The sequence below is a fragment of the Amblyomma mixtum genome, chromosome 6 (genome assembly GCF_055824585.1).
Source record: "Amblyomma mixtum isolate Tamu chromosome 6, ASM5582458v1, whole genome shotgun sequence".
Lineage (NCBI taxonomy): Eukaryota > Metazoa > Arthropoda > Arachnida > Ixodida > Ixodidae > Amblyomma > Amblyomma mixtum.
Window position 1 is genome coordinate 86808501 of NC_143017.1, and position 27164 is coordinate 86835664.

Consider the following 27164-nt stretch of genomic DNA (forward strand, 5'->3'; position numbering starts at 1 on the left):
CCTTGCTGAATTGCATTTTAAAAATGTTCACACCACTCCATTCAGCCTAGCCTCTGAGATCTGCGCAAAAAAAACTGTGGACACATCGCAGTTTGCTTGCAAAATCTGCCAGTGATAGCGGCACCTGTATTTCATTTTCTGACCTTTTACAACTTGTAAAGAGCTCCATTTTCAGTGAAAGTTCCTTTATTTTGGCCCGCGACAGGCATGAGTTGTGGGGTGGACTTCACACGATCATGTACTGTATGTATTGCGCGTTATGACCTTTGTAGAGTTTTTAGGATGTGTTCACAAAATCTCCGCATAATTTGCGCGCCCTTTTTTTAAAGCCTGAATTTTGGGCAAAAACAAGTGCGAAAATTACGAGAATAAGTAGGGTAATTTCTCGTTTAAGACTTTATTTCTGTCATTGTGTTCTTTGGCCTTTTAGTTTCCCTATTTGTATTGTTATTTTTTTTCTGGTGCGAGTTCCTTCCATCCCTTCTGTCTATAAATGAAAAAAAAAAAATATGAATTGAAGTGACTTTTCTTTTTACGTCTGGGGCGAAAAACTTACACTACTCCAAAAGCAGCTGTAAACCCAGAACCCACCCTTAAGTGTCCCTGTTTATGTTTGCAGCTTCAGCATGAAACTTCCGCATTCCCAAACTGATTGCGAGTACCCGCTGCTCCTTCCGGTGTCATTCAAGTTGCTCGTTATAAGAAACATGAACTTTGAGACACACCCAGAGGTTCCAGAGATGAAGAATGAAGGTGTTCTTCCAAAGATTGAGGTATGGCTTCCATTATTACTTTTTTTTTCTTTCTCTGTGTGTGTGTGTGTGCATGTTGTACGTTGCACACGCACAAATGTGAGCACGAGCATTATGTTGCACTCTCTGAAGGGGCTTCTTACATTCACTTGGTTTCGCTCCTTGCTTGTGTGCAGGCTTCTTTGCTTCAGCTCTTTGTACCTTGTAAAAAAATTGCTGGCGGATTAGCATTGGTAAACACGAAATATTGTGCAAAAGCACATTTTTTGCAAGTGGACACCAACTCCATGTATCTGGAAGCGCGATTAAGGTGTCCACTGACCCAGGGAGCTAGTTATGTGTCTTACCTTTCCTGAGTCAGTGGAGTTAACAAAGTTGTCAATGCCAACTCCAATGAATTCGTTGAACACTGGTGGCCAATTGCTCCAGTTCCGCGTTTCTGCCAAAACTTTATCAATGCAAACGCAAGCAGCGCACCTCTCTCTCTGTCAGTACCTCCACATAGCTCCAAGCGCGATTGAGGTGTCGACTGACCCAAGGAGCCAGTTATGCCTGATGGGTGGAAATTTATGAAGATGATGTCAGTGCACAGCAGAAGAGCGTGTTGCAGTTTAACAAGACGCGTTACTGGCTGATAGCATAGTGCTCTCGTGCAGTGGCCAGCGAAGGTGATCTGTTCGCGCCACCACAGGTTCGAAACCCAGTCGTGGCAATATTCATTTTATTTTCTGGGTATCTGAGAGGGACAGTGCAAGATTATTAGTTGGGTTTGGCCCCGTCAGTTAGTGCTTTCGCACTAAAACCGATGCTTTCTGCACATGCAGTTTGCATCCCTATTGGAGTTGACTAATGGGCACACAAGCTCTGTTCATCGAAGATGTGCATCATTGATAGCAGCCTCGATATCTGACTGCAATTTGTTTGGTGTCCATATTGCACTTCGTGCTTACATGCTCGACAAATTCATACAAAAACAATGCGTGCTAGTTTTGCAGTTTATTATTTTCACTAATATATTTTTTTGCTTTAGGGGGCACCGGGCATTTTATAAATTGACTTTCAGATAATCTGGGCATTTCTTCCAGCCCCTTGAAATCCCATTTGATAAGGTTTTACTATCCATTATATTATTTTTAATTGCCAGCATGTGGTATTTCATGCATTTCGGTTTGCATGACAACATTACAGGTTGCTCACTGTCATGCTGTCTAATCAGTTTGTATACATTTCTGTGCACATCATATATATATTTTTTTATATATGATGACCATACACTACTTAATGATGACCATACACTATTTAAAAAAAAAAATGCGGCAACATTTGCTTGTTTATCATTTTCTGAAATATTTTTTTCTTACTGAATAGATATTTGTTATTCAATTCGATATTCGAAGCCATTTTTTTTCTCCATATTCGTATTCGATTCATATTTGAAAATTTCAGTATTCACACACACCACTAGAAGAAACCCATCAGCCGACCACAATGCTAAAATGAAGGCAAGGGACCCAAGGGAGCTAGCTGCCTTAGAAGCGATGAAATCAGTTGCTCACTTTTACTGGCTTCCTGAGTTTTAGAGGCAATGTTTTTGCATGAATTCAGCTGCATAGACATGCAAGCCTCGGACACGCAGGTGCCATATGTTGAATTCAGGAGTGGCTGACGAAGTTTGCTTTCCGTACTTTAGGTACCACCATTTTCTTCATTATCTTTAGGGATTTTCTTCTGAGTATGATGTCTGTTTGCCAGCATTTTCAATGTCACAAGGCATCATGGCTGAAAATTTACTCTTGCCTTGTTATTTTTTTTTGGCTAATGCGATTTTAACCATGCGATTGTTTGCTGTTTATTCCTTTTCAGTTAATTCTTAGCGAAGAGGACTACTGTGCCATCATGCGCACCCTGGATGAAAACCTGAATGAGATACCTCCGGAAGATGAGCCTCTGGACTGGTCCAAGATACCCGTGCCCGTCGTGACGAATGCCCCGTATGTGATGGCGGAGGAGAGGTACTCACACGAACACAGTGACCCTGTTCTGTCGACAGGTGAGGAAGAACAACGGTTGGGTGCTTAAGCAACTTCACTTACTCTGTTCCAAAGTTCTGTTTTACGTCTTGTTACTGGCAAGCTTTCAAGAAGGCACACTTCAAGTTTTGTTTTTCTCTGTGGAAGAACCTCGTTTTCTCTCTTTTTGTGCCTACTTTTTATTCATCTGCTCCCCTGACTGTGTTGTGCATGTTTGAATGCAAAAGCATTAGTATAGCTCAATGACACAAAAGCCTGTTTTCAGCGAAAAAAGTGGCAGAATTGCAAAACTGTTGATTGGTGGAAACAGTGCGACGTCATCAAAGGCGGGAAGATACAAAATGTTTACCTTTCGTAGTCGGTACTAGTACTTACAACTGCGTCAACTACAACATGAATAGATGAGAATTAGAATTTAATTGGAGTAGAATTCTAATGCTTTCACATAACTCGCACATAAGTTCCTTAAGTGTCTCCCAATAATTTTTTATCAATTGATGTCTTGTTTATATTACGGTCACAGGCTGTGAGGTCAGACAGGTATTCTTTCCAAGCTGTTATAGCTTTCCTCCTTCGTAAGCCTGTGTTGATAATCTCCTGAAAAAAAGGAAGCCTAATGCATTTTTGTATCCTGAGATATAGGGACAGCATTTCTGCTCTTGCTTATTATATTTGGCTTTATTTTTATGTTCACTACGTGGTTAGCATTTTTATGTTCTGACACTTGAGTTTTCAACTAACACATTTTTTTGTTGTTGTTGTTGCTGCTGCTTTATTCAGATTACATTGATGTCAGTAAGTATGAAGAAATTATGACCAGCTTTCAAAGCTGCCGCGACATTGGTTGGCTTCAGACGTGATTGCCGGGCACAGTCGTTTCGCTTATCTGCGTACCTGTCCCTTTCTTTCCCCACAGACAAGGAGATCAAGAGGGCTGTTCGGATTGACCTCTCATTCCAGATTGAAAGCGTTATTTTGGACCTCTACATGAAGAGGACAAATGAGGTTAGTTTTTGTGCCAACAAGCTTATCTTTTTTACTTCGCGCAAATGCAAAAGCACTTTTTTTAATTTACTGCTGTGCGGGGTGGTTCTGGGTCTAGTAGAATATGAGTTTGGCATAAATTTTTACATTGACATATTTGAAACAGTTGTAAGATTTAGACTCTGCTGGATTGACTTGGTGTATTCTAGGCTCCTCTGCTCAGTTTGGTAAGCCTTGTGGGAAAAGCTTCATCTTGGTACCACAGAAACAGAGTAATTAGTGCTATTTCCTCAAAAGATTTTCTTGCATGTACCCACTTACATGATGTAGCTTTAAGAGTGCATTGTGTGAGTTTTTATTTAAATTGAAAAGGCTATGCTTAAAGTGCAATAAAGTGACCACCTTGTATACTGTTCTGACTATTAAGTGTCCCAGTGGCGTAGGCAGGAACACTTTATTTTTCAGTCTTTTTCCCTTGTCCCAACATATCATATGTACTAGTGTAAGAGCCGCCCCATGTAAGGGCGGCTCCCCCAATTTGGCAGCCTGTAATTCGAAAAAAAAGAAAGTCAACCAAAAGAATTGCTTCATATGTGCATAATTTTGCCCTCATGGTATGTTACACAAGTACATACAGTACTTCTTGCATTGGTTTCAGTTCGTATTAAAGCAGTAACCATGGAGATTTGTGCTGCTCGGCTCTAGTCAGTTTATAAAAATGGTCCAAGACTGCGTTGTGTTGTTGCTGGGAAGGGCCTGGTAAAACTCACACAAACCTTTGCCAAGTGGGACATTGGGTCGTACTAGCAGTCATTCCTCTTGAAATGTGTGCCATAGGTGAAGGAAGGCCTGGGCAAACTGGAGATCGAGCTGCTTTCGGTGAAGGGCCACATGTTTCACGACGGCTCGTACTGGATGGACACGGTGCTGGGAAACCTCATTGTGGACGACACTCGTGTGACCCGGAAGGGTGGCCTGACCAGGTGGGTCGCAGTCTGAGGAGGACATTGCATGTCCTAGCTGCTCTGCTGCCAAATTCGATAAGTTTACTGCAGTCAGATGGGGGTGAAATCCATAAACACCCCCTGAGCTAAGATTCTGGGGCACATTTTGAAGATCTAGATGACCTTTACTTCTGTCAGGTGGAGTTTGCTGGTCTTTGAGACCAAAAAATGACCAAAAAATCGATTTTCAAAAAATGACATTTGTGGAATCTACAGCTATTATTTTCGAACTGTACCAATTTTTTCCTTCAAGAAATAAAAATTTTGACCATAATATTAAATTCAGATCATCGTATGGGCTGAATTTATGCAGGAGCAGACAATTTAAAGGCATGAAAATTTTGGAGCTCTGGCTGTCTTAGTATATGTCTATTTCAACATCTAGGACAGATAGAGATGTCATATTGTTTGCTTCAATTATTGCACACACTGTGCCTTCAGCTTCCCTTAGCAGATTTGTTCAATCTCACTTCAGAAATTTATAACTTCGCAAAGTTTATCGATGCATTATATTCACCACACCTTGAACATTGATATTCCAAGTGCTGTAAAATTACTAATGAGGGTAAAATGGAAAAATGGTTTTGATTATTGCACTCTTTACTCACCATACTATTTAGCCATGGATTAAAAATGATTTTTTATTGAGCAGTTTTTTTTTTGCTCCGAGGTACTAATTAAAATTAATTATCTTTGGAACCAACTAATTTATGAGAAAAGTAATTTCATTGTTGAAATCAGTATAAAAAACTGAGTAAGGTGGTACAGTTTTGTTAGGATTGGACTAACAATAAGGAAATTAGGTCTAAAACCAGTGTCCCCCTTAAAGATCTAGGTTACCTTTACTTCTGTCAGGTGGAATTTTGTAACAGCTGGAGTCTAGGCCAGGCAAAAAGAGTTACCAGAAACTTGTCCTGATTGGCCCCTGAGCAGTATGTGCTGCCCTTGATTATTCCAGTGCTCTCAGTACTACTGTTTCGTCAGGTTTTTGATTTTTGTAGCTAGAGTAACCTAAGCTGTGAGTAGTTTAGAAACTTATTTATTTAAATGGAGTTATCATTTTTTATTTTTTCAGTAATTGTCACAAAATTGAAAGTGTACAATATTTAGCCCAACTGGAAGGCACACCGCCTGACCTAACAGCTCTTTCAACTGGCATTTATGGCACTGTCTTCTCTGTAAGGTGCAGTTTAAGTGGCACATTTGAAGCTTGAAGTCACGTTTTGAACCCACTTCAGAGTGCTTTTACATTAGATTTGTTGATGAGGACCCTTGCACTAGAACCTCTGACTAGAACCTTGAATTAGAACCTCGCACTAGAACCTCGCACTAGAACCTTGCATTAGAACCTTGTACTAATTCCAGTGATGTCAGTTAGGACCATGCTGAGTGCCTTTGTAATACTCTAGCATACTGAACATAGCAGCCCTCTTTATAAAGACAAAAAAAAAGTTTGGAATTACTGTTGACAAATACCACTGTATGTCTATGCTAGGTGTAGTCATAGCCATGAGGCATTTGCAGTGTGCACCTTGCTTTACGACAACTTTAAAGCACCTGGGGAAGGCCACGTTTTAAGTTTCACTTTAAAGTCTTATGATAGGGGCACCAACACGAAGCTTTTTAACATGACACTGACGTGGAAGCAACACGAATAGGAGACATCAGCTCACATATGGGAATTTTTTGCTCAGACACGAACTAGGCGAGGAGTTCCCCATCTTTCTAAAAGCATTGGAGGAACCCTGAGAGGCTTTTAGAAAGGTGGTCAGGAAAGCTGTGTGTGTTGACTTCTTGCATCCTTTCAACAGAAAGTCCAAGTTTAATTATTACAGTGTTGTATAGTGTTGAGAACTCCTGGACCCGCTAGTTGAGCGAGAATTGCGCACTGACAGAATCCCACCGTTCGCCTTTCCCTGCAGGTTCCTGACACGATCGAGTCGCAGCAAGGACAAGCTGGTGGATGTGCTGTACAAGGTGGACAAGAACGGGGACTTCTTCACCCAGGTGGACCTGTCCAAGATCACTTTTGTCTACTCTGTCGACTTCTTCAACGCCATCATGAGCTTCTACAACTTAGAAAGCATGTACAAAGAGGCGGACGAGAAACGGCAGCAGCAGCAACAGCGCGCCGCCAAGCGCCAACAGCAGCAGCAGCAGCAGGCCACAGGTGAGCTGCGCACGTTAATGGGATGAAGACCAATGTCTGGCCTGCAATGTTGGATCGTATCATTGCTGGGTGTTAGGCAAAAGCACAGTGCTTGCAGTGTAAGGAGGCTACATGTGCTTTGTGGTTATTATAAATTGAATGGACAATGAAAGTGGCACTGGGAGCAATTGAAAACTTGATGGGGGTACAAGCAAAGACAGGTAGTGCCAGTCGTATTTTCATCAGTTCTTTGATGGCATTTTTGGCGATATTTTCATTATTCAGGTATGTCTTACCAACTTGCTCCTAATCGACCTTTTTCGAATGAGTCGAAGTTCAGAAGCATTTTAGTTTTTGCCAAGAGGCAGTGGCATAGCACGTGTAAGTTTTTGATTGTTCCTCTAGGCAGACCGATAGTGGATGCAATAGTGAGCAAATGCTAAACTTGATAGGTTGAATTTTAGTGGATGCCTGCTTATTGAAGCAGACTAGATGGGACATTGCTCCTTATCGCAGTAGCTAGCATACCACTTCTTTGCATTGTGCAGTGCAGCCTTGCTGTGTTACCTCCTACATTACTGATAGCTTCCATGTGGCTTGAATGCAAAATGCATAAAGCTTTGTCTCCGCGGGCACTTTTAAGACCTTTCCAGCAGCACAACTTGGTTGACTTAGGAAAGGATAGATCTTTGCGGAAATGTTCACTTCGGTCAGAGTTTGTGCATCTCAAAATGAGCAGAAAGCAAATCCGAGTGTTTTTTGATTAAACGATGTGAAAATTCCCAGGTGTTGCACTTAGGCATTCAAACTGAGTGTTGAAAGTGAAGCGGTAGAAGCAGCTTGCACCTGCAATCAGCTCACTCATTCTGCGGAGGTCAAGGGAGCTGTGAATCGTCCGATTAGAGGGACTTAGCATAGCGCGATCCATTTTCGCGGGGAGCCACTGTGCACGTGCAGATAGCCCAGAGGACACTATAAAGCACTACAGTTGAACCCCTTAATAACGAAAGCCCTCAAGAACGAAATTCTCGCGGCAACGAAAAATTCCGGCGCCCCCGGCGAACTCCTATAGGGTTCAATGCATTTGTCCCCTCTCAACAGCGAAGGGTTTTTAAAAAGCAGTCCCGCATTAACGAAAGTTTGAGGTAGTGATCTGCAACATTTTTTCGGCACATCAGCCAGTCGGGAACATAGAATGGGCAAAACTGCAGCAGCACACTCATCCGACAAGTCGGGCCCGTTCATTTCACCTGCCAACAAGCACCGGCGCAGCCATTTTTGTTTACTTTCGGTTGGTTCGGTAATGATGACGATAGCAAAGCAATTTTTTTTTTGCCCGCTGAAAGCGGCTTTTTGCTAGCCCGTCTGGTGGCAACTACGCACGCACGTGACGTTTCACGTGACGTTTCACGTGACTATAACGTGACGACACCGCCGGCCAACCTGGGAAGCATGCTGGGAAGAGCAAGGAACCCTTTTTTTTTTTTCGCTAGTGCGCCGACCACGCTATCTCGCCGATCTCACCGGCCGCCTTGTGCAAGCCGAATTCGCCCGCGACTTGGTTGTGTACAGTGTTTTTTGTTGTTGTTTTTACTGTCGGAAACATGCCGCCTCCTGTAAAGAACCGCAAGTTTTTGACGCTGCAGGAAAAGGCTGCAATCATCGCCGAAGCTGAAAAAGGCAGAAAGAAGACGGACATTGCGGAGGAGTTCAATATCCCGTGCAGCTCACTTTCTATGATTCTGAAATCAAAGAATGGCATCATGGCGGCACTCCAGAATGGCGCGCGCGCTCAGAACAAGACTTTGGCAACGCCGGTCTACGAAGACGTGTACAAAGCCGTATTTCAGTGGTTCCTGAACAAGAGAGCGAACAAGGTGCCTTTGTCTGGAAGCCTTCTGCAGCAAAAGGCGATTGACTTCGCGTGCATTCTGGGACACGACAACTTTAAGGCGAGCGCCGGATGGCTAAGTCGATTTAAAGCGCGGTACTGCATCGTCGCCAAAGTGTTGTCGACGACGACAAAGCTATGCATAGCTTATCAAGCTGCGAAGCCAGAGTCGTCAAGCTCCTGCACAGCAATGTCAAGCAGAGCAAAATAAGCGCCTTTTGGTTCTGGGAGGTAATGGGTGTGCTTATTTGTCCATTTTCGCGACAGCGAAATTCTCACGACAACGAAAAGGTTTTCCTTCCCCGGTGGTTTCGTTATTGCGGGGTTCGACTGTAGTCAGTTGTTTGCACCCATGCCTCCTTATCAGCGCTTGCCTACTGGAGGTGCACGGAAGTGAATCGCGCTATGCTAAATCTCTCTACTGATAATGCCGCCGTGCTGGTTACGGCACGTGCGCACCGCAGGTAGCGAGGGTACAGATCTCTGTGCTGCGCTTCCGCCAATTTGCGTTTGTTGTCGCGAGCATGCACAGACCGGCTCCAGCATACGTGCGGGAGTGTAGGCATGCGGTGCATGGAGTCTAGGCTTCGGTTGCATGCGCTGCAATGCCATCCTGGAGGAGGTACTCTAACCAAAACCACACGAAGCAAAAGTTCTAGAAACATTATTCATTCGAGACGAGTACTTCGAGATTTCGAATACCAAGCATTTAGATTTTATTGAATATCGAATACTGTACTATTTGATCGAATATTTGAAATTATCCAACATTCGCACGTGCCTAGTCATTCTGTCGATTCATCTGTCCCACATGTGTTCTACCATGCTTTGTGTTATGCGCCGTTGCCCACAGGAGCGTTTCTCTACTTTTTTTTTCATTCAGTGACCGAGACAACTTCCCCACCGATGCCACCTTATCCCGTGAGGAACTATACAGTGCAGCTGGAGATGGACAAGCCAGACATTGTTCTTGTTGCTGACATTGATGATCCGCAGTCTGCATGCATCATCATGAAGGTAAGAAGCGCATTGGGTTGACAAAGCAAGGCAAAACAGCCACTTCAACAGCCTGGACATGCAGGCACAAGACTGGAACCACGTTACGTGGAAGTGAATTATTGGTGTCTGTTTCAGGGATCCATCCATCAGAAGCTGAGGCAGGTTGGAACAACTCAGACGATGATGGTGGTCATGGATGACCTGAGGATGTTCACATCTTATGTGGACAAGTTCCAGTCTGAGCACGTCCGCTCTGAGGTACGTTTTCAGCAAAGTCTATACCAAATACAGTAGAGCACCGCTGTTATGTTTCCTGAAAATATAGAAAAGAAACGCACCACCTTACAATGGCGAACACAATGATGGGGTTCTACTCTACAAGTCACATTATAAAATGCATTGTCATTCTTAATGTTATCCAATTGAATTGGTTCCTGAATCAAGTTTTCACTTAATAAGAAAAGGGTTTACTGTTTCAATAATAGATAGTGGCACTAATGAAAGGTTAAAATAGCGGGTGAACTTGCCTCTGACATGACGAAATATATGTGGAAGAGCAGAGAAATGATGCCGGCAGCTTATATTGCCAAGGGTTACTGCAGTCAGATTGACACCATGGGATAGCAGTTGCTGGTTAGTTGACAGCTGATCCATGTATTTGCTGAGAACACTTTTGCAGGGACCTAGGGGGAGCTAGTTCTTCCCGGCTATAACTAGTGCCTTTTAGTTCAACTGCCTGCCCTTGTGATGCTGATGCTCTCATTTGCAGATATTGAAGCCGACAGAGATAAGCCTCAACAGCACGTTCACAGTTGAAAATGGCCAGCACATGGAGATCAACTTTTCTCCCATTGAGATTCATGTGACGCCCGGTGCGGTGGAGATTCTGTCCAAGAGCTTGGGCTCCCTAAGTGCTCCAAGTGTGAGTTTATTTTTTTTTTGTTTTACTTAGCTTGAACTCTTGTTGATGGCCAGCTTATGTAGAGCCCCTGATTTGGTTACCATCTGACTTTTGTGAAGTGAAGAATTTAAGGAGCTGTGCAGCTTTTTTTGCATATATTTGTGCAGCTAGACACATTGTGTTTGCTCTGTGTTACACAACTATTCATTGCTTAACTCCTAAAAAATTGCTGCGTTTTGTAATTATAACCTTTATAACTCATCTGATGCCGTGACTTTTAATGCCTTAGTTTTTTAAGAAAAAGCATACTGGCACTGGAGCACCCTGCAATATGTTAAACTTTACCTTGACTTGCTAAAACCATCTTTTGATTTTAGTCTACTTATTAAAAGTTTCTGATATGAAGCTGTATCCAAGATGAAAGTGCTTTATGTGTGACAGTGCCTTGTATTGCTCTCAGTTTGACAGCTGTCTGTGTGCACACAGTTGCGGTCGTGAGAGAGATCTATGCAGTTCTTGGACAGCAAACTTTGGCTGAACTTTTGGCAACACTGTAAAAGTTTCCATTGTCTTGCTGCCAGGTATAGAGCAATGGGAATGATACCGTTTGGGGAGCCTTATGCTGCAAGTTGTTGGACAGCTTTTCTCCAGATGCCTTGGACGGGTTACAGTAGCAGAGATTTAAGTGTTTTTGAGCTCGCTACTCTTCTCGGTGAAAATAATGCAGTTTCAGTGAACAGTGGAAATGAACATGAGCACGGCATTGTAGTGCAGAGAACATATAAGCGGTGGATTCCAACGGAAGGTAAATGGAACAGGAGGTGGCTGAGAGTCAGGTGAAAAGATAAGGCTAGGAATTAGCGAAAATAAGGTGGTTGCAAGTGATGCAGAATGGGGTTAAATGGGGATCAATAGGAAAGGCCTCTGTGGCTGATGATGGGGATGATGATGGTTGACGTTTTATTGCGCAGTAGGATTTTTGTCTGCAGTTGTAGGCACTGCTCCTCTCTTCCATCGTAGCTCAATTTATTTAGCATTATAATTTGAGGAAGGAAATTGGGGAGGATCGACATCTGTATGTTGCGTGATAAATTGTAATTCCACCTTAGCAAGTGGCCCTGTTACTGCAATGGGCATGAAACAGAAGTGGCGCACTGTTTGCACTCGCAGGCTGAGCAGAAGGCTGAGCAAGAGGCGGAGCAAGACAACCACGAGGTGTGGAACATCATGCCGCTGGAGAAGACCAAGCTGTGGTTCCTGGAAACGCCAACCGTGCCTGTGGCCGTGGAGGCCTTGGAGACCATGGAGACTGCACCCGCACAGGATGCTCAGGCAGCCCGAAAGGATGAGCAGGCAAGTGGCCAAGCAGGACTTGTAGCACAGTTTCACCGAGACTACATTTGGTAATGTTCTCATGGAGAACGGTTGTGAACTGTGCTACATTTCACATTGTTTCATTTTTCCGTTTTATTTTGAATGTAGCATGCTGCATTATAATGCTTTCAGGCTTATACAGGAGATTGGTAACAAGATTCTCGTGTAATGACTTTACAAAATAATTGTGCTGCTAATCAGTAGTGACTGAATATTGATTTTGAGTGATAGACAGCGATACCTAATATGGTGGAAAGTCTTTAAACTTAATTTTGACACACCTCCGAAAAACTGGTTTTTGAAGCTGTCCGAATTACTTGTTCAGTTTGAAGGCTACCTGATCTAGCTCTGATCTAGTTACTTGTTTGTTTTTAAGGCTAGATCATGCTGCCCTTTTACAGTGAAATGAGCATGTTTCATGAATGCATGAAAAGAAGAGTTAAGAAAGAAGGAAAGGAAGGAGGGAAGGGAACAAAAAACTGATGTTTCTAACATTCTTGCATCTCTTCAGGCCCTCATAACCGCCAAGTCCCTTGTGATAACCCTGGAGCAAGGGACAGAAAACCGCACTGTTCCCATGCTGTTGTGGAAGGCCAGCCTGGAAGCGGAGGTCCTGGATTGGTCCTCAGAGGTGAGCACATTTTCTCTCCTGGGCACTGATTTATTAGAGAAGCACTAGACATGAATTGCATTTATCATCTGGACAATCAGGTGTACTGTTATGTTTACTCAGTATTTGCTTGCTGATGTAATGGTAAGTTATCAAGACAACTGTATGGGAGCGATTTTGATCACCAGTTTAGTAATATTATTCATTCATTTTGCTTAGTATTTTCTTGTTGTTTATTTAATGAAAACTTTGCGTAGGTGTGGTTTTAGTTATCAGATGATGTCGCATGAAATTTTTTGTCAGGTACTATTGCTAACTTTCTGGCAGAAGTAAGCTTTAATTCGGCTTCTGTAAAGTCTGCTTATGTTTCCTGGAGGTACAGGAAAGCAATACTTTTGACCAGGGAACGATTAAGCTCTCATTATATTTTCAAGTTATTCGGTTGCAAATGTAGATCTAGTGCACTGTTTCTTTTTTATTTTCAAGGGAATTTGTAATGTTCTATTTAAACAGATTCATGTTGTAGTGAAACCTGTTTATTTTTTTTAGCAGTGTGTGGATGTTAAAATTTTCTACAAATCTACAAAATACAAATCTAACATGACTATGAAGTAAAAATTCCTTGAGATCATGTATTGAATGTCTGCTCAGTACTAAAAAAAAAAAAATGAAGAAAAAGGGAAATTTTGCTGCCATTATTTTTTTTGAGAATAGTGTATGGTCTTTGCTACTGGAATAAACAAAACTAGACAGACTCTGTGCCGTACAAAAAAAAACCTGATATGCACAGAAATGTATACTGCATGATCAGACAGCATAGCAGTATGCAGTCCGCAGTGTGGTCATGTGAAAACTAGAGAGAATGTTGCAACATTCGAATCAGTGCAGAAACACGGATTTGTGCTGCGTAGAAGATGACTCTGAACAGCCAGTGCGGCTTGACAGAGCACTCGCGCTAGGCCAGCCTGTTGCACAAATATACACTAGAAGATATACTCTAGAAAGAAGAAATAACCAATACGAAAGACAGTGTCCTGTATTCGCAGGTGACTGCTCATATGCTGTAGCAACATGGCATTACTCAGGGAGAGTGTTCTCAGTTCTAAAGAGGGCAAAAATGTATTAACACACTATTATCATAGTTAATTCTTCAGAGACTCTGCAATATTTTGACATTTGCTTCTGCAGATGTCACTTCGTGGTTTCCTGGGGTCTGTGATCTTCTACTACAATGAAAAGCTGGCTGTGTGGGAGCCTCTGGTGGAGCCTATTGAAGTCACTGGGGGCCGCAAGGTCTGGGAGGTTGCTCTGAAGGTAGGTGTGCACTTGCGTGTACGCTCTTTCCTGCTTTTTTTTTTTCAGTTTGCTTTCTAAGCTAAAGCTGTACGAGTACAGAACACCGAACTCTGCGGTAAGCCAGACAGTTGAGACAATGTAGTCTAGTTTCCCATTGACATAATGCAGTTAAAAAATATTAGGTAAAACAAAACACGTGCGACTGTGCACTGATGTCCCGGGCCTATGAGACGGAGTCTCGCAGTTGAAACTAAGACTGGACAATTCCACATGGTTGTCTTAACTCACCACCACTGCTGTGAAAAATTAAGAGCATAAGAAGTGACAAAAGTGCTCAGTGTAGCCTTTTGCCTTTGAGGAGTGTGCGATGAAATGGACGCCATGGACGCCACGGTCGGCGACCGGCAGGCTACGTCTGGTCAAAGTTTCATTTTTCATGTTGCGAGGAAAATGAAGAAACAAAACTGATACCAAAGAGATGGTGTTATAGAAGCAAACTAGGTGGCACAACTTATCCAGCAGCGCCGTTCTGAATTTCTGGCGGCAGGTTCAAAACGTTGGTCGTTTTGACGGCGGTAATGAAAGAGTTCTTTTGATATGCTGGTTTATTTTTACGAGCTGTTTGGCCCTGTCATTGAGTGCATTAAAAAGGGGTTTGTTAACTGCATCATTCAGAGATATTTCAGTCCCCTTGTAGTTTTTGAGCCATCAATCACATTGTCCAACTGAACATTTTGCTTTTTGAAAAGTGTGTAGTAAAATGTCTTGCTCGCATTACGTATGCGTCTATTTTTCTTTTTGATTGTTTGCCTTTTCCTAAAGTTTCATTTTTTGGTTACGTCGAGAATGTACTGCTTTATTTACAAGCATCAAAGGTGCCTGTGTTATTACTATCTCTGCTCCAGTGGTCTTTTTTTTTTATGTTAATGCTGAGCTCTGTGTTGTGCAGATTGACAAGCACCTGGTTGATGAGGATCAGCACAATGCGGCCAACCAGCCCCCCATGTTCTCCATCGAGCTTCTCGTCGAGGACACTCTGGAGGTGACCGTGTCTCAGACCACACTGCAGGTTCTCAAGGATCTCGGGGAGGTAAGTGTTCCCTTGTTCCTGATGTGCCCTGAACACCTCATCCAATCAGATAATGGGATGTAATGTAGGCATGCATCTAAAGCCCACACTTCTTGTGTTCTGATGGCTTGCTGATTATAGATGTATCATTATGTGGATTGCTTCATTCCATACATGCAAAGCTTGTCTTCCTTTGACTGTGCGTTGTAAAATTGTGGTGCTTCATTCAAATTTTCAGAAACTAGGAGAAGCTTTTTTCTTCTAAGAGTGCAGTGCTTACAGACTGTGTTTCCTAGGTTTTAAGAGATGAATTGTATGGAGCTTGCTGTAACTGAGCTGCGGATCTCAGTCTGTCCCTTGTGAGTTTGTCGAAGTCATGCAAAGAACTGTTCTTGGTGGCAGTGTAAAATTAGTCACATGTGAAGTGAAATCTTGATGCCTAGGATAGTGTGGCCTCTGAGGAACAAACCCTTGGAAGCACATATACAGCTATTTTCCTGCCGCGGTGGCTCAGTGGTTACGGCGCTCGGCTGCTGACTCGAAAGACGCAGGTTCGATCCCGGCCGCGACGGCCGAATTTCGATGAAGGCGAAATTCCTAGAGGCCCGTGTTCTGTGTGATGTCAGTGCACGTTAAAGAGCCCCAGGTGGTTGAAATTACTGGCGCTCTTCATTATGGCGTCCCTCATAGCCTAAGTGGCTTTGGGACGTTAAACCGAAATAAACCAAATAAACCAAACATATGCAGCTATTATGTTGGCATTATGGCTGACATTCTTTGCGGTGGCGAATATTGCTTCTTGCTACACTCCACAGGCATTTAACAACTCACCTACTGCTGGTAGTGAAATGGACCCAACTATTTCTTTACCTTGTTTTGTTAAATTTCTCTTTTTGACAGGCATTCAGTGCTGCTTTGGTGAAGACGCCCATAGAGCACAAACGCTTGGATGCCCCTTATGTTGTGAAGAACTATCTGGGCATCGTCGTTCATGTTATCCTCGAGGGAACGCCATTCCGGGTACGCTCAAGTACTGATCATTTCTAGCGAAAACTTCGTGCTCTGAATTGTTAGTTATATTTATTTTTTTTTATATCTTCTGCGCCCAAGCTGCTACCGGAGTTTGACTCGTGTTTTTTCAGGTCGCTGCTCCCAATGTCGATGATGACATCGATGAGGTGATCCTGGAGCCTGATGCAATGGTGCAGCTGACCTTCAGGGAGACTGGCACCGAGCAGAAAGGCAGGTTTTCTGGCACCCTGGTGGAGCTGAGCCAGCAGAATGTCACCGAGGCCAACTTCGCCATTCAGGTACAGTGTCCCGCTTGGTATGACAAATATATTATTCCTCATTCGGTTTCTCCATTAAATTTTCATGTTGTGATAGAGCACACCTTTTGTGCTGAATTAGAACGCAGTAGTAGCAGCTGATGCTTGTGCTAGATGGTATGGTGTGTATCTATAAACTTATTATCATGTGCTTGCTCCCGCCGCGGTGGCTCAGTGGTTACGGCGCTTGGCTGCTGACTCGAAAGACGCGGGTTCGATCCTGGCTGCGGCGGCTGAATTTCTATAGAGGCGAAATTCTAGAGGCCCGTGTGCTGTGCGATGTCAGTGCACGTTAAAGAATCCCAGGTGGTCGAAATTTCCAGAGCCCTTCCCTACGGCGTCCCTCATAGCCTCAGTCGCTTTGGGACGTTAAACCCGAACAAACCAAACCAATCATGTGCTTGCTTAGCCCTTTTTACGAGAGCGGGATTCATGAGATTCCACTTGCTTCAGGTGCCGACAAACGGACAGAGGTGCACCTGTGTATCATATTTTTGCATGCTGAATACCAGTGGACTATCAGACAAACCATTCAGCATATTTTGTCTTCTGCTGATAAGCCTCTTTGGTGTCCCATGTGTTTTTACAGGTGTGGGTGCACAGTTCGACGCAGCCCAAATGTGGCAAAAAAAAAAAAAAAGTTTTGAAAAATTTAATAAAGGGCTTCCAACTCCTTTCAGCCAACTGCTTCATAATACTTATTGAAGCAGTTTTAAATTCTTATGGAAGCTCTCTTATGTGCAGAAAAGACTGAGGTACGGATACAAACCACATTTGAGGTCTTCTTCAGAAGTAATTGATACAAATGCGCACCCTCTTTTTACCAAACCTCTCGTCGAAATGGCTTGAAAGAGAGCTTCGATTTCTAGAGTCATCCTGAGTGCAGCGTCACCATTAGTATGCATGTGACAGATACACACGGCTTATGCTTATAAAGAGCCCTCGCTGATTTAACTCACCGGTTCATGCTACTCACTCAGCCTTGTTCTGTCTGATCTGGGCCGAAAATGTGGAAACTAGTCATCTGAGGAGTTCATATTGGTCTTCCTGCATCACTTATCGCCAGTATTGTTGGAATTGTTTACACCATCAGGCCTTTGTGATAACTAGGGCCTGGAAATTTAGGCATTTGCCTAAACATGCCTATAAATGCCTAAACGGGGGATTTTCGCACTTGCTTGCCTTTTTGTCATTTTTTAGGAAATACTACCTATTTAACCGCATTTTTTGCCTATAAATGCCTAAATCCGGCACTTTGGTCCTCGGTGCCTTTTTTTCAATTTTGAGACATCTGTCTATGTATGGTGAAAGGCGCGCGCCGATGCATGCACAAAAGGTGCGGGTCTCGCCGAACGTTTTTCTCGAATTGCAACTTGAACGCAGTGTAACGAACTTTTTATTTCGAAGTGTAGCAAGAGACGAGTTTGGAAAGAGACCTGACATATATTAGTGCAAACTTCTCAAAATTGACGGAAAGGATGACAAAGTTGGAAAAGGCTGGACTCTCAATAGATGAATCATTGAATCATAGATGAATCATAGTGGTAGAAGTACCAGCAGCACTTCGGGGACTGGAAGGAAAGGGTGCTACTGCTTCTACGAAGATGGAACAATTGGTAGAAAAAAATAGATGCGAAACAATTTCCCAAATCAGAGACTTTCTACGCGGAGACGATACGGCCACATCACCTGAAGGCCTAAGCTTTTATGAACTCTCATGTTTCAGGTTCGCGACACTTACTTCATGTGATGTCAAAAGAAGCCTTTTAAAGTACATAGCTATGCTTAGCGAAAACCGCGGGAGCTTGAAGTTCGAAAACCCGAGAATGCGCTTTATTGGTTCAGTTGAGGACTGCGTACGCTCCGTGCTTGACTTACAAATCTAGTACATATGAATAGAGAGTATTATTCAAAGCGCCTATTTTTGCTTTATAGCGCCTATTTCAATATTTTTTAGAGCCTAGATGCCTGCCTAGTTCGGGGTTCTTTAATGCCTAAATTTCCGGGCCCTAGTGATAACATTCAGGAATGGAGAAATTTGATGGCAATGTGCCAAGGCTGCAGTTTAATTGCAGTGAGACTATCACTGCTGATAATGCTTTCTTGATTGGAAAATCGTTTTTAATTGGCTGAGATTCCACGGTTTAACTTGGCTTTACCCTACTTCCTCTCCTTGTATTTTTTGGTGCAGATCAAGGAGGCTGGTGTGTCTGCAGTGAGGAAAGTGTGTGTGACCTATGCTGACAAGCGCTACTTCAAGCTTCCCATCAAGACCTACCCGGGTGATGACTGGGCCTTCATTGTAGACACCACATCCCACTACGGCTCCAAGCTTGTCATGATCTATTCTGTCTGCAAGGTGATGCTGCCGATTGATTCACTGAATATTGTGCGAAGGCTGAACTTGCATAGAACATGTCGTGCCTTATAATCATGTATAACTGTTATTGCGAAAAAAAAAAGTAAATGTTTTTAAGTGGGGACACTGGTCTTGAAAAGAAAATTTTTTTAATTCAGTCATAATTATGAAATTTTCAGGGCACATGTATTTTTGTGCGCTGATTTTAGATATGTCATTTAATTTCATGTAAAGCAATGCCTTGAGCACTTATGCACTTTTTATGCTAGTATTTTGTGGAGAGTTTTGAAGAAAATTTGCTGCAGGAAATTCGCTGAAATGTATGCCATTGGGTTCTCTTGACACCAAGGAATACTATAAGGGTAAAATTATCATCCTGGCTCTCATAGAACATGAGTTATAGGGGACTGAAGCTGCCACTTCAGAAACAGGAATACACACTTTCCTTCTCATTTCTGAAGCGACAACTTCAAAACTCTATAACTTAAGTTCTATGATAGGCAGGAAGACAATTTCACCCTTATTGTATTCCTTGGTGTCAAGAGAACCCAATGGCATACATTTCAGCGAGTTTCCCACAGCAAATTTTCTTCAAAACTCTCCGCAAAATACTTGCATAAATGCTCAAGGAATTGTTTTACATGAAATTAAATGACATATTTAGAATCGGCACACAAAAATACATATTCCCTGAAGATTTCGTAACTGTGACTTCATTAATAAAAATTTCTTTTTCAAGACCAGTGTCCCCCCTTAATGTGCTTTGCTTGCTGAATTGTGGAACAGCTTAGGAAACTCAATTTCTTCCCGATTTCTTTATGCAAAAAAAAAAAAAAAGCACTGGATTGAAAGCCCAAAAGCACAGGGCTGTACCCATGTGCTTCTTTTAATAAACCTGTGTTGGTGCTGTTTTTTTTTGTTCTGTACAGATTGTGAACCACCTGTCAGTTCCAATAGAGGTGTACTATCTGGTCGAAGGCGAGAAGGTCTCCGAAGTGTTCTTATGTGGTGTGATTGATCCGCACAAAGTTCTTCACCTACCCGTTCGTGCTCTGTACACAAAGACCAATGAGCTCTTCTTCAAGCCTGTGGGAGAAAAGTAAGTGTCTTAAATCATTATATGCCAGAGCCAGTCTGGCAATGTTGTGTTGGTAGATTTACAATAGCTTTAATTTCATATTTGTGCTATAGCGCTGTCTGATCAAAAGTCTGTGACCTCACTGACGAAATCCACCTACTAATCGAGCTCATTTTCACTCATGACTTAGACGCAAGTCTGGATCCCAGCGAATTTGCATGGTTGTTACATTCTTGTAATTCTGTATCCATTTGAGCAGTATGATTCGATGTGACTGTTATCAGATCATGCTGGAGCAAGCCTGTCCATGTAAATCCACATGTGTGTATCGATCTCTGCGAGCATAAGAACACTGTGGTAATTTATTTTCTGCCTCAGTCAAAGGTTGCTATCACTCTGAAAGTGCCCAGAATGCAGGCAGGGTTGGAACCTTTTTCCTTTTTGTGCTTTGCCTTCAACTTTTGAAACTGCACATCCCTCTCACTAAGTTCTGGCTGTAGTGGTGCTAAGTACACTGTATGCACGTCCTGGCGATTGGCTTGAGATCCTCACATCTTAACTTATGGTTTTATAAAATTGATACTTGTGAAACTAAATAAAGAACCAGCAGCATTTACACTTTGCTTCCTGTGCTTCTTCAGGTACCGAATGTCTATGGAACCATTTGTGTGGAAGCCCCAGAGCTTGGACGTCACACAGAACAGTGTTCTGCAGTGTCCTTCCAAGACGGACAAGAGCAAGTTCTTCTACATAAATGTGAGTGGTGAAGATAAGAAACAACAAACCTCAGTCTCACTGCTCGCCGTCTCAGTGAAGCCCCTCCCATACGCTTCACTGCTACCTCTTTCCGTATTCGGGATGAAAGACTCTGCACAGATAAGCTCTGTGAACTGTGACTACTGTTCAAGATTGTGTAGTGGGTGACATTCAAGAATGGTAAGAATTCGAAACCATGCGGGCGCGATGTGCCGACCCGCAGAGAATATTGACCCCGCCTTTTAAGAGGCTTCATTCTAGCTTGAATTTCATTTTGATTGATCGAGGTTTCGATCTCTTGCAGTTTGTTGACAAGGTTTCACTGTACACATTATATATAGCTGCTTGGGTATTGGCGGGGAGTGTGAACAAGGCCCAGAAAACTGAGCAGTCAAATTGCGATGCATTCAACATTTCGGGTGCTCTTATACATTGGCTCTATGGGCCATGTCACAATGCTGCAAGAAAGTCCGAATAATCAAGCATGTGTAAAAAATTGGAGGTCCTAATTTTTGGTTGGCGTCTCAGTTGATTCCCAGCTGTTGCCAAATATTTTTTGATGTCACGCAAGTATATCGCAGGTTTGTGTAGAACTTGCTAAAAGGGGCTGTTCAGTTGCCGGCTCTTTATTACATTCGTGGCTGTCTTCACTAAATGCGTTGCTTTCCACATGGCTGGTGCTTGTTCGTCGTGCCGTTTGGTAAATTTTATTTTTTTACTTGGATTCTTGCAGGTGTCTGGAAAGACGGAACCTGTGAAGTTCGACGAGAGTGTTGGCAAGATTTCAACCATGCCTCTCTTTAGCATTGAGCTGCAGCCGACGGTGCTTGTACGGAATTTGCTCTCCTGCAGCCTCTATGTCAAACTGGAGGTAGGATGACTTTCCTGCGCTTGCGATGATGCCATCATGCTGTGCCTGTGTGAGAGATGGTTTTAATTAACCCTGCAGTGGGCTTTTACAACAAGAGCTGTATAAGACACGTTCATAGAAATCGGAGCGTTGGCATTGTTGTTGATGGCCACACACACCTCCCTCCCCCTTTCTGCCCGTGAAAAAATTGCTGAATTGCTTTGCCCGTCTGTTTTCTTCCAGAACATGTCCAAATTGTTCTGTTTGGAAGCTGGACAGGGAGTGGAGCTCTGGAACGCCGAGATCGGAGAATCCACTCTTCTGCTTCAGGTGACTGTCATCTTTACGATTTGTGCACGGACAGGTTACTCCCAAATGCAATTTATTTTTACTTTAGTTGCGTAATTTAGTTCAGTGAGACGGAGCAGTCAACTATTTACGCAGGGGTGGCCAAGTACTGTTCTGGTTGATGTCACTGAAAGAGGCCTTTGTTCTGTGGCGGATTCAGTGTTGCTGCTGTTCGCAATGGTGGGGATGGTGCTGATGGTGATGATGAAAAATAAGGTTTTTGCTGAAGCATTCATCACATTATGTGTCCCTCTTTCTTGTGCAGCAGAAGCTATGAAAATGCATGTTGGTAGCTAAACAGTGTTCACACTCATGCCTTCATTCTCGCATTAAATTTTGTTTCAACAGAAGTAAGTGCTGAGCAACAGAGGACTGAGAAAACAAAAAAGTGCGCACGGGCAGAATTGCTCCTGGACTTCTTTAAGTGAGAATTAAGTCTGACGTGCATTTTTCTGTTGTAATGTTTTTATCTTAGCTGCTTGGGTACAGAGACATGGAGTGGTCCTGCTCGAAGCTTTTGGAAGCTACAATGGATGAACTCTCAGTTTTGACTTTTGAGACTGCTGAAGGTCTTCAGATGGTAAGGCTCCTTCTTCAAATTAGCTCCTTCTTATCTCTTAGCCATTGCACTTTGTTTGTTGTTAAAGTAGGAACGGTAGGACACTAAGTTTTCAGGTAAAAAAAAACAAGAAAAAAACGATAAAACTTTGCTTTTCAATTCTCTCTGCTGTAGAAAGGTATATTTTACAGTACTTTTTTTTTAAGCCACAGCTAGGAAAACAGTGACATAGTAGTTAAATATATTACTGAGATGTATCGATAAAATCTGTAGGGCTGCCTCGACAGCTCAGTGGTTATGGCGCTTGGCTGCTGACCCGAAAGACGCGGGTTCGATCCCGGCCGCGGCGGTCGAATTTCTACGGAGGTGAAATTCTAGAGGCCCATGTACTGTGCGATGTCAGTGCACGTTAAAGAACCCCAGGTGGTCGAAATTTCCGGAGCCCTTTACTACGGCGTCCCTCATAGCCTGAGGCGCTTTGGGTTGGTAAATCCCACACACCAAACCAAATCTGTCTGTGTATCTTCATTAGTTTGCAAAGCAGACGAGTAGTGATAGTGATAGTGCAGTGTAGCAGTGTTGCAGCTTTTGGCGTTTGGTACAAAATTTGGCTGAAGTGTTTGCTGGCTGTATTCATTAAGTATCTTGATCAATTCTGCGCTGCAGATAAGAGCACCATTGTGCAACAATACATGTCACTTGAAGGCACAAACATGTGTTATCTTAGTGTCGTGAAATGTTGTGCTGCACTGTGCAGCTGCTCTGTTTTAGGTGTGCTTGATACTATGAGACAAATAAACCATTTTAGCTGGGTGCACTTATGATGACTGTACTCAAGAATATGCACCATTTTGCAGGATTTGGGCATGCACGTAGAAATGACGAACAACTGCATTGTGTTGGGACTGTACTGTCCCTTCTGGATGGTAAACAAAACAACCGTAGACATCTCCTACAAGGTTAGTGTTTATTTGCTCCGAGTACTGTTTGTGCACGTGAGTGCATGCAAGCTTACCTGTTGACTTGGTTCAGGGTTGGAGGCAGAGTTTCTCCCTCCTTTCATATTTGAGATGTTGCTTTTTTGAGCACTTTGCTGAGTGATAAGAACAAAGGTATGTTTTGAAACTGTGTCTGTTAATGGTTGTTTTAGCTCGGGGCGTGGGAGCCCCACATGCGAGGAACCTCTCAACACGGTTGCTGGGTGGAGACTGGGGGTTTATTACCGTAGAGGGAGAGAGAGAGAGAGAGGGAGGGCGAGTGTACAAGAAAGCACTTTCGCCGCTGTGGGAATGCAGACGGTCACGGCAAGGAAATGGGGAATGCGCCAGTCGACGGGGCCGTGGGGATCAGACGTCGTCGGGGGAGACAGACGCCTGCCTGCTTTTGTGGGGAATGGCCGGCCCGCGCTTGTTTCTTGGAAGCGGGCGGCGGGTATGCGCGGAGGAGGCAAGGGCTGCTGGAGCGGCCTTGAGTCGCAAAGGTCGACGAACACGACAGTGTCGTCAGTGACGAATTTTTTTCAGCTGTTTTTCATTCTGGGAATACCATATCATCTACTGCTCTTGTATAGAAAAGAACGCCAAGTTTGCCGCCAGAGTGGGGTACTGAGGGGTGGGAAAATAAGTCAAGGGAAAACGGCAGAGTACTATAATTATTTAAGATAGATGAGATAAGAACATTCATAAGCTAGGAATGAGAAAAGGCTGACATGAGATGCTAGCAGTTTGTCCGCTTGAAAAGACCTTTGTTGTGCAACAGAAGAAGTAAGGCTGTAGATGTATTGATGAAATGTGTTGAGATCTGTTGCGGACATGTGCCGATGAGTTTTGTCAGTGCTGTTGATGAGAACAGTGACAGAATGTATTTTCAGGGAATAAAAATGTTAGCCACGGGTATTCTATCGCTAGGCAGGGAGCCGTTAACTTGTTTGTAGATAATTTTGATCCACAAAGGTAACTGTTTTGAGTGCAACCCTTCGTAGAAGGGAGCAGTCAGACCTTCCCGACACTAATATGCACTTTATTTGCAGAATTATTTACAAATTAGTCAGAGTGGTCAGTACAAAATTGTCAACCTGGTCAACGCTAGCTAGCACTAAGCTGAGCTATTTCTTGTCCTTGCTCTTCGGACAAGGGTCAGCACCATGCTTGACCCTGTCCGCTGCTTTATATGTCTCGAGCTTCTGATGGCGGCTTCCATCTCCTTAATTAGACTCGTCGTCGTTCCTCTCTTGGAGCGGCATCCGACAAACACTCTTCCCCTAAGAAGGGCCATTCTGTGGGAACGAAGGTAAACACAATGAGGCAGGGGTGCTAACATGCATCAGTGGCCAACAATGATTGACACCTCAGAAGTGGCCTTGGCACGCAGTTAACAAAGAACCACCGCAGCAGCATGTCCCTTCAATGGGAAGACTATTTCCAGTCATAACCCTGCGCTTGCCGCAACCCTTCCTTCCATTTTCATGGTAGCATATAGAAGTGTGCTTACTTTGGAATGCGGGGTGCATTTCTCCGCCCCAACACAGAGTTGCCCACCGCTGCCTACAAAGACGCGTGCAACGAACTAACTATAGTAGCGCGCTATCAACTTTTGAGCATGCCTGGCTCTTTCCACATAAATATGGTGCTAAACAATGCTTCCTTGCTCTGTGTGGCTTGTAAACGTGACGGGAGGTGCGAAGAAACTTTTTGGTATATGGTGGCTGCAGCTGGTTTACGACAGGTTTAATTGGAGATAAATAAGGAGGCCTTTATCCTGCAGTGGGCAAAACGTGGCTGATGGTTTTCATAACATTAAAGGGACACTGAGGAGAAATTGAAGCTGGCTTGTATCGACAGAATACCAGGTCCTGATTACAAAAACGCCACTCATACTGACAACAAAGCTCTTGTAACGTAGAAAAGAGCAAGAACCAAAATACAGGTATCGCCGCCACAGGCCAAACTCGCAAGTACAAGCGTGATGACGTCATAGGACAAAACAGTGTTGCTAGAACCAATGGTTCTAGAACACGAGAAGCCACGAAGCCCTGAGGCGCAGCCAATGCATGCGCAAATCTCCTTGACGTCGCCAGATGGCGCCACGTATCCGGCAGCTACGCGCGCGCCTGCAGCATCGGGACCAATCAGTGCCTGCTCTCCGGCAGTAGTCGGGCTTCCGGTATTCCGCTAGCGGTAACAAGGTACACGGTATGCTAAAGGTGTCTCTTTGCTAGAACTACGTTGACGACTTCGAGAACGGGATCCATCGTAACGCTGGCAAAACGCCGGTGCAAACGTAAACGAAGCGACGGTAGCGACGGCCGCAATAGCCGATAGATGCCTTCAACGTGCGGCCGGTGGTAGCTTTCTTTTCGGCTGCTGCCAGGCCGCACTGCTGGCCGTCAGAAATCACGGAGTCTGCGTTACGTCATGTGCACGTCATGTTTCACGTCACTTAGTCCTGTGTCGTCATAGGAGAATCCCAAGTTTGAATCAGAGCGGCGGGAAAAACTTTGTCAACTTCGAATCCAAATTTCTTAGAAATAAATGCTTCTTTCGCTGCCGGCCAAGTGGCAACAAAGCCATAAAATGCCAAACTGTCGGATTTTACTCTAAAAAAATTATCGATAGAGCTCTCCTCACTGTCCCTTTAATCAGGGTTGTCAGGTACTTGCAATGTTCGTGCGAGGCACTGGGTTCGCTGTGCAGTAACGCATTCGCTATGTACGCAGTGCGTTAGATTGGAGCAACGCTTGCATTTGTTCCACCTCTTAAAAGGTGTTGTCTTGTTTTGCGCGTCTGATCAGAGGATTATGATTGAGCTTCCTGCCATCCAGGAGAGGAAGCGATCTCACCACCAAGTGAATAAATATGACAGCCCTTATATTAAAGGGAGCCATGTTCCCACTAAAGTCTTTAAGAGACTCGTAAGTATTTGCTGTGTAAAATGCGGCCAGCGCCAATGCAAGCGCTCGGAACACTGCATTTGGTGAAGCGGTAACGCTGCATTGTTGTGCAGTCTTTATGCGAGCAAAAAGTATGCAAAAGTATGCATTTTTCATAGTACTGTTAATGTTCTTGAAAAGTGCGAGAGTCTGAGGTCATTCTATATGAGAAGTTCGAAGTAAACATATGTTTTCAAAATTTCAGTATTTATTTTTGAGCGCAAAAAAATAAAGTTGAAGTACACCTTTGTCTGGTGCCGTTGTGTAGCAGTCTGCACACATTGGGCTGGGGTTCAGAAGAAAGGCTCTTAGTACTAGAAATAATGTTACATCATCATTTTGACATCTACAAAATAAGGTATTCGCTGAAAGGAACCATTGCTACGTGTGATGAGGAAAAAAAGTCACCTGATAAAAGCTGAGCCGTTGTGTGAAGAAAATATTCAGAGGAGAGGCTTTTCGTATTCAGGCTAGAAAGGAAAAAGTGTAGCCAATTGTTGGAAAATAAGAATTACATGTGCAAGTCAGCTTTCTCGTTTACTGAGGACTTTCTTTTTGTCCGTAGCCACTAAATGTGTGAGGGATGACCTTTAAAGAAGGTCAGCTTATTGTGCCTGTCTAAATGTATGTTTTTGTTAAGTAGCAAAATTGTTTACTGTTTTCTGAAATTCATGACTAGTGATGTGCCATCAGCGGTCACTTTGCTACTAACCAAAGTTCTACTGCTGCGATCCTCGTCATTGCGCACATTTTTTGTTTTTTGCAGCGTGCTTTCGCGTGACACCTCTTCTCTAACTTTGGTTGCTGTGTTTAGTCTGATAACATGCCTTGATTTGTCTTAGAGTTTTGGCAGGGTGATTTCGTTGGAAAGTACTTCTTATATATTCGGATGGCTCTGT

The 27164-nt window shown here is 43.5% G+C and overlaps 1 protein-coding gene across 6 annotated transcripts in view; it reads left to right on the top strand.

Moving 5' to 3' along the window:
• The window catches only part of Vps13 (vacuolar protein sorting 13C), a 103445-nt gene that overhangs the window by 44805 nt on the left and 31476 nt on the right, over positions 1 to 27164 (top strand). For 3 of the 6 annotated variants that reach the window (XM_089548304.1, XM_089548306.1, XM_089548307.1), the window contains exons 31-52: positions 620 to 773; positions 2616 to 2802; positions 3699 to 3787; positions 4604 to 4749; positions 6693 to 6940; positions 9694 to 9827; positions 9945 to 10067; positions 10579 to 10731; positions 11881 to 12063; positions 12596 to 12715; positions 13883 to 14008; positions 14940 to 15080; positions 15960 to 16079; positions 16202 to 16369; positions 18579 to 18746; positions 19676 to 19845; positions 20466 to 20580; positions 21314 to 21451; positions 21674 to 21760; positions 22254 to 22358; positions 23195 to 23296; positions 24549 to 24626. In XM_089548304.1, the coding sequence (XP_089404430.1) occupies positions 620 to 773; positions 2616 to 2802; positions 3699 to 3787; positions 4604 to 4749; positions 6693 to 6940; positions 9694 to 9827; positions 9945 to 10067; positions 10579 to 10731; positions 11881 to 12063; positions 12596 to 12715; positions 13883 to 14008; positions 14940 to 15080; positions 15960 to 16079; positions 16202 to 16369; positions 18579 to 18746; positions 19676 to 19845; positions 20466 to 20580; positions 21314 to 21451; positions 21674 to 21760; positions 22254 to 22358; positions 23195 to 23296; positions 24549 to 24626 (3055 nt within the window). The remainder of the gene's footprint in view (positions 1 to 619; positions 774 to 2615; positions 2803 to 3698; positions 3788 to 4603; positions 4750 to 6692; positions 6941 to 9693; positions 9828 to 9944; positions 10068 to 10578; positions 10732 to 11880; positions 12064 to 12595; positions 12716 to 13882; positions 14009 to 14939; positions 15081 to 15959; positions 16080 to 16201; positions 16370 to 18578; positions 18747 to 19675; positions 19846 to 20465; positions 20581 to 21313; positions 21452 to 21673; positions 21761 to 22253; positions 22359 to 23194; positions 23297 to 24548; positions 24627 to 27164) is intronic. The other 3 variants (XM_089548308.1, XM_089548309.1, XM_089548310.1) reach the window with 1 other exon arrangement.